This window comes from Arachis duranensis, chromosome 10, assembly GCF_000817695.3.
Source record: "Arachis duranensis cultivar V14167 chromosome 10, aradu.V14167.gnm2.J7QH, whole genome shotgun sequence".
NCBI classification, from domain to species: Eukaryota; Viridiplantae; Streptophyta; class Magnoliopsida; order Fabales; family Fabaceae; genus Arachis; species Arachis duranensis.
Window position 1 is genome coordinate 3,117,006 of NC_029781.3, and position 13,476 is coordinate 3,130,481.

The 13,476-nt window shown below is 34.7% G+C and overlaps 2 protein-coding genes across 2 annotated transcripts; both read right to left on the minus strand.

Moving 5' to 3' along the window:
* Positions 1-2,005: 2,005 nt before the first annotated feature.
* LOC107468488 (syntaxin-125-like) lies at positions 2,006-2,926 on the minus strand. Its single transcript, XM_016087792.3, has one exon. The coding sequence runs from the start codon at positions 2,924-2,926 to the stop codon at positions 2,006-2,008; it is 921 nt and encodes a 306-aa protein (XP_015943278.1).
* Positions 2,927-4,507: 1,581 nt separating this feature from the next.
* LOC107468711 (mediator of RNA polymerase II transcription subunit 16) lies at positions 4,508-13,184 on the minus strand. Its single transcript, XM_016088054.3, has 14 exons — positions 12,408-13,184; positions 11,735-11,803; positions 11,497-11,585; positions 11,162-11,274; positions 10,695-10,796; positions 10,187-10,277; positions 9,446-10,039; positions 8,201-8,810; positions 8,000-8,079; positions 7,749-7,831; positions 7,400-7,636; positions 7,096-7,270; positions 6,405-6,922; positions 4,508-5,156 (listed from the first exon to the last, which is right to left on the minus strand). Exons 1-14 carry the CDS (start codon positions 12,662-12,664, stop codon positions 4,938-4,940), a joined length of 3,237 nt encoding a protein of 1,078 aa, XP_015943540.2. The 5' UTR covers positions 12,665-13,184; the 3' UTR covers positions 4,508-4,937.
* Between the last annotated feature and the right edge of the window lie 292 nt (positions 13,185-13,476).

Here is a 13,476-nt window from a genome sequence, read left to right on the forward strand (position 1 = left end):
AGGGAGAGAGAGACAGGCGCGAGGGAGAAGGAAGCTCGCGACAGAGATGAGATGGACCTTCGTCATCACCATTGGTGTGGTCGGAGTCGTGGTCGTTGTTGTCGTCGATTGAAGGTACCGCCGTCGTAGTGAAAGAAGCCCAAAGAGAGAGATGAGCAAGGCCCGAAGAGAGTGAGCGTCGCTGCCACCGCCATTGGAGATGAACCCAGTTGTTCTCTTACTGTCGGAGGTATTGTTATCACTGCTCTGGCTCAATTATGTATCGTTACTATTGCTGTTTGGCTGCTGCTGAGGTTTTCTACCATCACTGGAGCTGCCACAGAACCACCGTGGTTGTTGCCTAGGAAACGGAACGAGTGTGGGGATTGCTAACGGAGCTGCCGTATTTGGCGATTTTCGCAATATTCGACATTGAGGTAGGGGATTTATTTATGTCATTGGGGTTTACTTTGAAGTGTTTCATTCATCCATTAGTGAGATTTAATTTATATGGACATTGATGTTGTGTTGTTTGTAATTGGTGGGGCTTAATTGATCCATTTTAACAATGCACATCATTCTGTGTGTCTATCATGGTAGAAATTCCTTCTTTTTTGAATTGATAAAATAGCAGGCTAGGCAGCTTCACTATGATCATGAGTCTTCTTACCATTCCTTTATGGCTGCACTGCCTAATGCTGCTTCATGATTCACTCAATTCAGTTTGGGGGTTATGCTTTTGTGTTTTTAGATTAGATTTGTTTGTTTTCGGGTGATTTTTTTTTTCAAGTTTACTATTATTCTTGTTGTTGATTGGAGAGAAAAGGAAAGAAAAAAAAATTGGATATTTGGTTGACAACTTTGTATATTTTTTAGGCTGTATTTCATTACTTTTACAGATTGCTTATTATTGTTATGGTTCATCGAAGCTTTTTAATTTCAGTATGGAAGAGGTTCCCTTTTCCTTGGACTAAATACTTACAATAGTCTCTTAATTTTTATAAGCCAAATTGTTCTCTAAAATTTTTATTAAACAAATAGGTGTGCTAAACTATATCACTTTAGTCTCCGGTTCATTGGAAATTTAACAGTCTAAATTAACAAAGGTCAAATAAATTAAAGATGTAAAATGAAATAGAGATTAACTTGATTCAATAAATATTTAATAGATAATTTGATCCTAAACCTTAAAATTTGGGGAAGTAATTTAAAATTTTAGAGTTTAAACTACTACTCTTTTCTACATGTGTATTTCTTCGGTTTAAATTCCCTTGTACTTTTTGGCCAGGGTGAAATCTTACTTTATACTAGATTACTAGTGCTTATAATTATTCTCATTTTCTTTTCTTGGCATTATTACACTATTACTAGTACTAGGGTGAAATCTTACTCTGAACTAATTTCTAACAGGAAACATATATTGAAAGTTGAAGCTAATAATTTCATAATTTGCCATCATCTATTTTAAGTGTGGATGACTTGTGCAAATCACAAGATCTTCTAAGGTATGGGTTATGCAATGATGAGCCTTTATGTTTGGGAGAAAAACAATAAGACTATGTAAATAAAGTGGAGTGGATCTTGCTCTTCATAATTATAGTGATAGGAGTACTGTCCTACAAGCCAGGCTAATAAGTAATAACTGAGTTGCTACAAAAGTTACTGTTTTCCCTTTCTTCTATTACTAGCTCAGACTAATCCTTGGTTCTCTGCCGGAGAAATGATAAATTTGTCCGTTCTATGGAGAGAAAAAAATACCATCCAATTAAATCAATATTGCTGGCCCTCCAAACTCCAAAGACCAAGTCTTTTTGTGAAACATGAGACATGTTTTGTTGGTACTGGCACAGAACATTAAAAGGGCTGGTGCACGCCCTTAGAAGAAAATCCAGAGCGTATCCTATAGGGATTTTCCAAGTTGATTTCTAAGTGCAATCTTTCCATGAAGAACATGAGAATACTTGTGCATGAGATGCATGCATGCATGTGTTCTTAATGGCCATGATGATGATGATGGTCTGGTCCTTCACCTTCTTCTGAAATGTGGTAAAAGATTTAACAAGAGAGGAGCCAAGAGTAAAAGGATGAGGAGAATAGCAAGAATGATGGCATAGCAATACCACTTCCTAGAGTTGGTTTGATAATCTCTAGCTTCTTGAAGCTGAGAAACACCGCGAGTAACGAATGAGCTTGCATGCGCTACATGACTCTCTATGTTATTAAGCTGTTCCCCCTGAGACTCTACCAATGCTGCCATGTCCAAGAACACCTGATGCAACTCTATCAAATTCTTCTCAATTTCCTTTACAGCATCATGCCTTTCTTGAATTTCTGATATGGTGTCCATTATCTGACCCCTACCTTGTTCTCGAATCGCTTTCTGTACCAAATTTTCACTCTCTCCACTTGATATCAAATTCTCTATGGTCTCTTCATCTGCCTTCTCCCCTGTGATTGTGAAGTACCTGCGTTCAATGGTTTCCTTGTACTCATGTTGCATCTTTGCTCTCAAACCTTGAAAATCGTCCATCATGTCCTTTAGCTTCTTCCCTAATCCACTAACCACTGAAGTCCTGGTTCTGTCTGCAGAAGAACCAGGACCACAGCCAGGAACGTTTCGATTCGCTGCGTTGGAACGCTGTAGAGATTCAAGCTTGGTTTTGATGATCTTAACATGCTTGAGGACCTGCACAACATCTTTGTCCATCCGAGCTCGAAGATCCTTAACGGTTTTGGCATCATGAATGGTTTTGCTTTCTTCATTGGCTTCTTGCAATTTTCTGCAGAGGCTCTCAACCACTTTCATCTCATCTTTTACACCCTCCACTTCTTCAAAGAATTTCTCCAGATTTAGGCTTTCCCTTCCAGCCTCCACATCATCAACCTGCCTTTCCTCCTTCAGGTCAGTGCTGTATTTTCTGAAGGAACCTGAAAACAGGTCATTCATTTTTGCAACTTTGATTTGATCAACAATCACAAACACTTTTCTTTTATTCCATTCTTCTCAATGAAGTAACAAAAGGCTCATAAGAGCATGGCTGTCTTGATTTATGTGCTCTGGATTTGATCAATTTTACTAATGTTGAGGGAATTAGCAACAGAAGGCTGCAAGGTGAATAGTTTTTTGAATTAGAGGTGCATGGTTAATGCAAAACAAGGACCAACCATATTATGTTGATTCTAATTTGGAAGTAGGATATACCAAACGTTGCTCTTATATTAACATGTGGCATGCTGGTTTGGCATAGCATTCGATAACAAAATAGGTTTTTCTTTTTATTTTTTAATAACGAGGAATGTTAGGGTCAGTAATTTTGGTGTTTTGTAACTATAAATTGACTATCAATATTGTTTTTAATGGTGTGAGATTACATCTAATGTGAAAGATTACTCACTTTTGTTTTGATGGTTAAGTGCTGGCCAGAAAACAGAAAAATTATTGATCCCTAAACCTTTTCTTTAATAATTATTAACTAGTCCTTATTTAATTTTTATTATAATTTAATTTTTTATATATTATTTAATTATTAAATCTATCATCTATTTTATAAATTATTATTTTATTATTCATTTAGTATATTTATTAACAATTAGAAATAAAAATAACGAAATAAATTTTTCATTAATCGTGACTTTCATAAATATTTTGACAATGCAAATCAACCCTTTTTTTTTTCTTTAATTCGTTACATCTGTAAACCTAAAAAAATTGTATTGTTTGTAATTTAATCGATTCAAAATTTAATGAATTAAGAGATGTAACACAATCGATTGAATTGCATTATAGAATATAAATTTTTTTCTTGTTTAATGGATTGGCTGGTATCACGATCGATTGAATTTTATACGCTATTAAGGATATTTTCGTATTTAATCAATTGGTAATATAATCAATTGATTGAGAACTGCAATGTATATTAAGTCGTTATAACTTTTTTTGGTCACTTTTTATAAATTATTATTTTATTATTTATCTATCTTATCTTTAAAATTTTATCTTTAATTTTTTAAGTTTTTTTTATTTAGATACTATAATCTTATCTTTTTCAATACTAATATTAATAATTGATAAATAATAATCTATTGTCAATTTGTTTTTCAATTACCCAATCTCCTTGATTATCAATTTGTTTATCATTTATCCATCTTCTTGATATCTAATTTTTCTTCTTCGTCTATCTATCTCCTCAATATCCAATTTTTCAGATAATTCTATTCCAAAATTAATCGATGCAAAACATATTACTCTAAAGAATGGTAGGAAATTAGAATTTCAAGGATTAATCAATGCAAAACACATTACTCTAAAGACATCTAAAGAAAAAAAATAACATTAATATATGCAAACATATAAATAGAATGCAAACAAATAAAAAAATAAAAAAATATTTTTATAAACAAATTGATTATATAAAATAAAATATAATTGTTGATAAGACATAGTATTTGTATGACAGTTGTTGAAATAATAAATAAAAATGACATTACTTCATCGTAAAAATATGATTTTTTTAAACTAATATGTATATATATATAATGGATGACTTTTTCATATCTGCCGCATTTTAATTTGCAATAAAATGTGTCTCTTTGTTCCAACCACCGCGCAAGCCCCCCTACAGAGGATAGGCCGGTTCACTTGAAGAGATTCTTTTCTATGATCAGACTTGATCATGTCCTGGATGACCGGGCTTCGTAAGATCCACTAAAACTAAAATAAGTGAAGTGGTCTAATACGGATTCCGTCTTATCGATTTCACTTAACTTAATAGTATTGAAATGCATTCATTTCCTATGTATTGACTCGATTTATGATACTATCGGAGTGAAACAAGTAGATCTAAAGAAGAACAGGGGTTAGATTCCATTAGTAACAAGTAAATCCTTTAATTTAATATGTAAATGTATGTATATATGGTATCATATACTATTTGAGTTATAACTAGTTTAATTTGTCTTCAAGAAAGTATTGACTCTTGAATGAGCAAACACAAAGTTACCTGCATGTGTGGGCCAAGGGATGCTTCCACAACTTCTGGCAGTACAGTGTAGTTCCCATCAATATAATGCAGCCGAACCTGAATGTTGCTGCTTCCCACCTGAGAAACTGGTAACGGATGTTGCAGCCCAGAAGTTCGCCGACAGAGATCCATAAGAATGAGAAAAAGAACTTTGACCTGCATCAACAGTGCAGTGAGACCTTTAGTAAGATTAACACTATCCTTAAGCAATCTATCTATTTATCTATTTATAAAAGCTGATACCAACTTTCTCCAAAAATGCAATTCTAAGAGTAAAGCTAGGGAACCAAAAGCATATCAGCCAAAACCCAGCCAAATACCTTTGGATGAATTCAAAATTTTTTACGAGTTAATATATATGGATGTTTCTTCTACTAAGTATTAGAATGTTTCTTTTTCATATTAAATGGATGTTCTTTTATATATTTTTCGAATTTGTGATTGTTAGAAGTGGATAGATTAATATGAGAAAAAAGAGGAAGGTTTTTATAGATTTTAATTAGGTTTACTTAATCAATTTAAAATTTTTTAAATTTTGAATTTAAAAAATTTAAAATTAATTAATTATTGATATAAATTAATATAGTTTTGTTTAGTTTTTGGCTTATAAGCTTTTGGTTCCTTATACTTTTCCCAATTCTAATGATTTGGCAAAAGATTAAAATCAACCAATCACTGTTTAGTAAAATATTTTTAAAAAATTAAAACAAAGAGTGAAAAACTCTTATCTATTATTATTCAATTGAAACATCAAATACTAATTAAATATAATAAATATACATTAAAAATTTCAGTTACAAATATTCAAATTCTACAACTTATACATATAAAGACTCTTATTACTCTTTATTTCTTAATCTCTTATCTTAATTGTCAAAAATTTCTTAAATTTAATATAACATTTTTATTTTATATGTTTTTCATTCTCATTCATTCATTTTTTTAATTATTTACAAAAAAAAAAGCAAAGAGGTAGGAAATTAGAATTCCAAGGGTTAATGAATGCAAAACACATTACTGTAAAGAATGGTAGGAAATTAAAAAAATATTTTAAGTAAAGATTAAAAAATATCAATTTATGTCACAAACATTTAAAGAATGAAAATAACATTAATATATGCAAACATATAAATAGAATGCAAACAAATAAAAAAATAAAAAAAAATATTTTTTTATAAACAAATTGATTATATAAAATAAAATATAATTGATGATAAGACATAATATTTGTATGACATGGTTGTTGAAATAATAAATAAAAATGACATTACTTCATCGTAAAAATATGATTTTTTTAAACTAATATGTATATATATGGTATCATATGTCATTTGAGCTATAACTCATTGGCAAGAAAATACCCTTGTATTAAGAATAACTGTGACTTCCAAAACAGATTTATACCTCCTCAAACGTATATCCTTGACCAGCATTTCCAGTACCAACTCTTGACCGCCCAGAAGTTGGTTCTTCACTTCCTTTTGCCCCAGGCACAACCTGACCAATTCGATTTGTCTGACCATCATCAGACTTAACTACAGTGGACACTGGTTTTGCAACCTCATCCACGTTGCCTGGAGCAGAAGCATTAGGTTGAGGTTTCTGTGCATTTGCATCGGCGGTTCTATGCGCACCACCAGCATAGCGGGGGAGTTGTGCTCGTCGAAAGAAAAAACAGAAGAGCAAAAGTTGGCATAATCTATGAAGGAAGTGACAGTCCCCAATAAGCCTAACTGCAGGTGTTCCAGGAAAAGTTCCTGTGTTAACACTAATGGGCATAAATGACGGAGGACCAGTGATTGGAGGGTTAGGAGTTGGGTTGGACACACCATCAGCTGGGTTACTAATCTTGGCAATAGCACCTTGTACCCAAGCTTGCATCTGTGGGGTTCCACTAGAACTGGTAGTCCCATTTTGTGCTCCTGAAAAACAAGACCTTTTTTTCATCAAGCCGATTGATTAAGAAGAATTTGATAATTAAAGAAATTCAAGGGCTACGACACTGATAATTTTGTGACAAGTAATACAAATTAGCACCAAATATTTTGCCTCTATATATGGTCTACATATTAATGTAAGATCAATGGACACTAGCCTTGACTAGGTGCAGGAGTTGCAGAACTTTGGGCAGCAGAACTAGGAACAATATTTCGGTTACTAGCAGTCCCTGCAGTCACAGCATGAGTTGCTAATGTACGACAGAAACTTGCATAACGCCGCAACCGTGTGATAAAATGTGAAGCCAGATCAAGTACAGAATCGACATAGGCCTGCATAATATTGAAATGATTACAAGTATACATTCAAAAAGTTTAGCAGCTTTACAGAAATGTTATATGAAATCAAAATGTGTAATAATATATGGTCACATTTAGTAAGTAGGTGTAAAGAAAGAAGACCTGAATACTTGGCATTAGTGCTGGTTCAACAGATACAGCTTGGGCATCAATTCTCGATAGTGTATCACTAGATACTTGCCAAGGATCAGGCACTAAAACCGAAGGATCTATTAAAGCAGACTCAATTCCCTTACCAAGCATATCCAACAACAACCTAGCTTGCATATCCAGAACCATTGCCCTGACCTCTTGAGCATTTGCTCCTTCAAGTAGCCTACACTTTATCCTATCTAGACTCTGTAATTACACAAAACCAAGTTAGTTTATCCAATAAAGCAATAACAAAGCCACTTACAAATGCCAGTCCAAAAACAAGCAAAGTGAATCGAAAGAATTGACAAAAACATACAGGACAATACTGCTGTCTGTGCTGAGCAGAAGGAAGAGAATGGAAATCTGCATCCAAGACTGCAATAATGCTGTTTAGCGAAACTGGAAAAAAAAAAAGTATCAATAGAATGTTATAGAGATGCTTTAAACCAGAATGCCTATATGGAAAAAATGTAAACTGAATGATTCCTTTTCAATTCAAATTTCTGGTACAAACATCAAGGAAACTGAAAAATAGTAGCAGGACTTTCATAATTTGTATCTCCTTACCAATACCATCTTCAGCCGCACTCTGTGTACAGCCCACAGCATCCCACCAATCAACTCCAACCAAAAGGCTCCACCAAAACCTGCTAATCCTAACAGATGTTAGCACAATAACCTAAAACATCCATACAGGAAGTAAATCACAAGTTTTGGTAAATTTATGGGAAAATCAAGATAGTCTATGCTGCATATTTAAGAAATCACCTTTCAGCAATTGCACGCTCCCATGTTGAAGAGTTGGCCTTTACTTGACTAGTTGGGATAGCAGGAGGAAGAACCCGGATTATTTTCAATATTGTTTGATCCTTGCATGTGTCATGCCAAACAGAAGCTAAACAGCAACTCGTTGAAGAAAACGCAGGAGCAGCAATTGCAGATCCTACAGTAATCTGAAAGTTGTCTACAGGTGCAAAATTTGGACCAGAAAATATGTGGACTCCACCCCGAAGAAAAGCAATGGCAATTTCACCACCATGAGCAGCATAAACAACACGGGCAAGTGTCCTAACATCGCTTGGAAGATCAAAAGGATCAAAAGTTACCCCTTTAAAACTAGATTCGGATACCTTTTGCACATTAGTTTTCATTCCAACTGCATGTGTTCGATGATTCTTGAAGTCATTTGTTGGGGGAATGCTCAGGTCCACTTTGGACTGCCAAACAGTTTGCATAGGAGGCTGTCCACCCATACTGGAAGTAGGGTTTCCAAATATTGGATGGAGGACAACATGTTGTAAAGATGATTCCCAGCGTTGCACTCTCCACCCTGTAACTGATGGCCCCTCATCTGGATCATAAGGGGACATGTACTGTCCTATAAAGATAAGTCATGTAAGTGCACAAGAAATCTCTGGCATAAAATTCACACAAACATGGAACGTGGCCAGTAATTGTCACGAAACCTAGAGATGCAGATCAGGCTAGAAATGTATATAAGGGTTCTTCCTGTAAGTTACTTTCGTTGATTTTGGCCAGAGTTTCCACTTACTCATGGAGAATAGTGTGTCTGGAAGCACCAGTATTAGTAGGCCAGGAGGGGGAATAAAAGATAGCTTGTTACTTGAATCACTTCTATTAGTATCACTAATATCATCTATTTATCTATTTATCTATCTATCTATTTATCTATTTATAAACAAATTGATTATATAAAATAAAATATAATTGATGATAAGACATAGTATTTGTATGACATGGTTGTTGAAATAATAAATAAAAAAGACATTACTTCATAGTAAAAATATGATTTTTTTAAACTAATATATATATATATATGACATCATATACCATTTGAGCTATAACTCATTGGCAAGAAAATACCCTTGTTTCATATTAATTTAAGAGAGTAAAATCAATGGGGATGCAAATTTTGGTATGAGAATAATTTAATGAATCTATTAGAATGAATAAATAGCAAAAAAAAATATCAACTCAGAATCAGGTCCATACCCTCAATAATCACAACAGCTATCACGGAGCCACCTCGAGTTGGATCAAAGGCTACTGCTGTTACACCAGAGCCCCATGTTGTGGCTGCAGAAGATTGCGCTGCAGCTTCAGGACTCACATATGCTGAAAAATTCGAAACTGGGGAGCAATGAAGTGGTATAGAATCCCCAATATTTTGGTCTGTTAGCTTTTTCCCTCGCTTTTCTTCGGATATCAGATAATCTTGCCAACTAAACAAATAGGCAGCTAAAGGGGCAAATCCGCTCCAGTTTGGTGGACTAAGAGGTGGGGCACAGTTATTGATACTTGTCTTCGGAGTTGCTTGGAAACCATTTCCAGGACCAGGCATAACCTCCCAAACAACAACGGTGGATGGATTCACAATTGGCACACCTGCGACATGCATGGCACCACTGTCCGTGATGATAGCATCAGCATCCATAATGCCACTGGGTCCACAACCCAGTAGCCCTTTACTAGTGCAAAACCATCTAACTGGTGCTGCATTCTGGCAATGAGGCCACTGTGACCAGTGAAGTTGAACCGAGCCTGATGAGAACACAGAACACACATAAAGAAAATTGGGCCATCTAGCTGAAATCAAAATAGCTCTTTAAGTGTCAGATATACAAAAATGACGTATTTGAGCTCATTATTAATTAGAAACAAATGAACATATAAAATGAAAGATTAAGAGAATAACTGAAAGAATTCATAAAACTAGGCGTGAAAAGAATTGACCTGAGGTTTGAGACTGTTGTGAAAGAAACTTTTCCTCAAATATTGACTTCGAATTGGCAGCACCGCTAGACTTAGATGAAAGCCACCTATACTGATTTTTACAGAAAAGTAATTAATTTATATTTAAATTAAACAAAAATTAAACTGCACACACATACATGCTTGCTAAAGTGCAAACTTTACGCTATTGCAATGACTTTAAGGTTAAATTATGGATAATGGAATTTTCATTAATACCTCAAAGCCTTTCTCTTCAATTTTTCTTGACAGTTACAAACCCCCAATCAGAGTTTTGGAAGAATTAAAAAAAATTACCTATCTGCCTTTAGTAAAATTATTTCTAAAATGCTTTTTATGTAAAATTTTTTTAGAGAAAATCTTCTTTAGAACCTTCCTCTCATTCCTTACATATCTACATAAGATTTAAGGCCATCAAAAGTGTAACTGAAATGTTTATAAGAATTCTTGAAAAATAATGCAGGGAAACTATAAAGCGTAAGTTGCATACCAGAGACACCCCTGATAGCCACTTTGTAACAACTGCAATATCTTGTCGCCACTCATGCTCAAGCTGCCAGTAGCTAGTATCACGTACAAGATTAGCTGGCCCCTGAAGGGACAAGAAAACAGTGACAATCAATCAAACAAGCAAAGCATGTATTAGGAATGGAAAAGCAAGAGAAGCTGAAACATAGGCCCAAAAAAAGTATCATCCCACCAGCAAACACAAGTATCAAGTCAATTGATTAAATTAGCCTCCCAGGACTATCTATAACATATAGTCAAATCTCCTTTTCATCCAAAGATTTTGATAATCTACTCAATCATACAGGAAGCTGAATAGAAAATGTTAATGAAATCTATGGTCATAGGAAAACTCATGGCAGAGAACTTCTAACTATATTATTATACTAAAACTACTAAGTTGTGCTATAAATTTTTATTGCAGTACCAACTTATGTAACCCTCACTTACTTGAGATGGTTGAGTCCAAATAGTTACCCTCCCATGAAAATTAGCTATCAATAATGCACGGGGACAACAAGTAGGGGACCACTCAATAAACTGTACAGAATCACGAGGAGAATCTGCGGAATGTATACAGTGTAACTGATCAAATTCTCATAGACATATGGATGAAAAGATAGAAAGAAAACAAAGCAGTTCAATTGAAAAGGGAAAAGTCCTAACTCTACTACTGGCTAATTATTCGGATTTGGTTGTGTGAAGAATAATAAGGTCAAACAAAGCAACCTGGCATAAGAAAAGTAGAACTCCTCTGGTAGAAGGAAGTAATGAAATTAAAATACCTGCTAGGACATCGAATACTGCACATTCAGTAGGCCTCTCTGGGATCACAATATGTATAGGGATCCAAAATGGTGGATTTGCAGTTGAGCTATGAAAACAAAAGACCAGAAAAAGCAAGAGACATTACAGAAGATTATCAATTATCCAAACTAATAGACATGTTGGCAACAGAATATTTAGTACATAATCAAAGATAAGGCAAGAAACACAGGCACTGGATAACAAGTGTACACTAACCTGGGAATTCTAGCACATGTTTCAGAGGCACAAGCTATAGCATTCAGTTTTCCACACCAGGAAACTACACTGCGAAAAAGACACGCGATCAATAAGTTCTTTCAGAAAATAAACACAACCCAATTCGCTCTACACAAGGTTCTTAGGAGATCAAAAACATAATCTCAGTTTCACACCAACAGAATCATAGACTGCAAAATCAGTCTACACTCTACACTACATAAGCATCAAATCACGAAGTTCTTATAATTTAAAATCAAAAGATGTCATAATAGAAAACCTCAGAATCCTTTAACAATATAACTTGCAGCTTGCCTGAAACTTCTAAAAGCAACAAAAATCTTCATCACAGAAAATTTTCACAGCAAAATTACTTAATACTTACACACTTATCCAGTATCACTATCATCTCTACTCGAGCTCCCTTCTTTATTTATTTATTTATTTACCTTTTTTTCAAGGATTATTTGAAAAGGGAAGAAAGGAAAACATACTCAAATCTTAATCTTACTAAAGATATGGTGATCCCAGTTAAATGGCACAAAAAAACAAGGGAAAAGAATGAGAAAATCAAATTACAAACAGTTCAACACCAACAAGGCAAATTCAACGAGTACCAGGAAATAAATGCAGGGAACTGAGATAGAATCTAGCAGTGCATATGCATATATACCTGAAATTGCGGCAAACTTCAGGGACACTCATCTTGTGGAGCAAAAGGGACTTTGGTTGCTTAAGCCTAATGCAAAAAACTGTAGCAGGGGTGGTAGTGACTGAGTCTTCCTCCATTGGATTCTCCACAGGTGGCTGCTTCTGTTCACCACTCAATTCCACTGCTTCATTCTTCTCTTGAGCCTCAGCCACAGCCTCCGGCTCCTCGTCCTCCACGACCTCCACCACTGGGCCCTTTGTCCCACCAACTTGATTCATACCACAAAAGGAAAAGAGACCCAAACAAAAAAGCTTTGATTTTTATACACACGAAAGAGAAAGTTGCAATGCGGTAAAGTGGTGCAAACTGCAAAGTCGCAATTGAAGGCGACAGATATCACTATTGTAGAGAAAGCGAGAAAGGAGAGATCAGTGGGGTTCGTGTCAATTTTTTCTTTATTGATTCAAAAGCGGAAACTTTGATGTGATTTCTTTTGAGGGTTAGGTTTTTATTTTCGTTTCATGTGGTGGTAGGCAAAGCAGGTGTGAATGTTATTCCAAGCTTGGTGTTATTGGGAGGAAGCTTCTTTTTCAATTAAAGAAGATTCAATGTATTTTGAGGTTTTCAAAGTTTTGGCTTTTGAATAATCGAAGGGAATTGGAATTGGAATTTGAATTTGGAATGGATGGCATGCAAGGAAGGAATTAATGGAGATTTTGTTTGACAGTTGCAGCAATGAAGAATGCAATGAAGATTGAAGAAGCAAGTATGACTATGAATCTATGAGGTGGTGTCAATGTCACTGTAACTCTCTTATTCAAAAGCTTCTTTCTAACGTTGCGTTTTGTCCCTCTCACTCTGCCCCACCTAACTAGTACACTTCTTTGTACCACGTTTTTTATTATTTTTTATTTGAAACATGAGATATTTATATTTTTATCATTTTATGTAAAAAAATATTACTTTCATTTTAACTGCAATTTTTAAATCTTGCTAAAATTTCTGTAATTTTTTTTTTTTTTTTACCAAAGATAGGAGACTTGAACCTGCAACCTCTTTATTGAGTATGGAGAGATTATACCATCTGAGC

What these genes read in the sequence shown, in the direction of transcription:
- LOC107468488 (XM_016087792.3), bottom strand. Translation starts at nt 2,926, where the DNA reads ATGAATGACCTGTTTTCAGGTTCCTTCAGAAAATACAGCACTGACCTG.
- LOC107468711 (XM_016088054.3), bottom strand. Translation starts at nt 12,664, where the DNA reads ATGAATCAAGTTGGTGGGACAAAGGGCCCAGTGGTGGAGGTCGTGGAG. An exon ending in GAAGTTTGCCGCAATTTCAG is followed by an intron (nt 11,804 to 12,407) that starts GTATATATGCAT and finishes TCTTTTTCGCAG; the next exon opens with TGTAGTTTCCTGGTGTGGAA. An exon ending in ACATGTGCTAGAATTCCCAG is followed by an intron (nt 11,586 to 11,734) that starts GTTAGTGTACAC and finishes TTGTTTTCATAG; the next exon opens with CTCAACTGCAAATCCACCAT.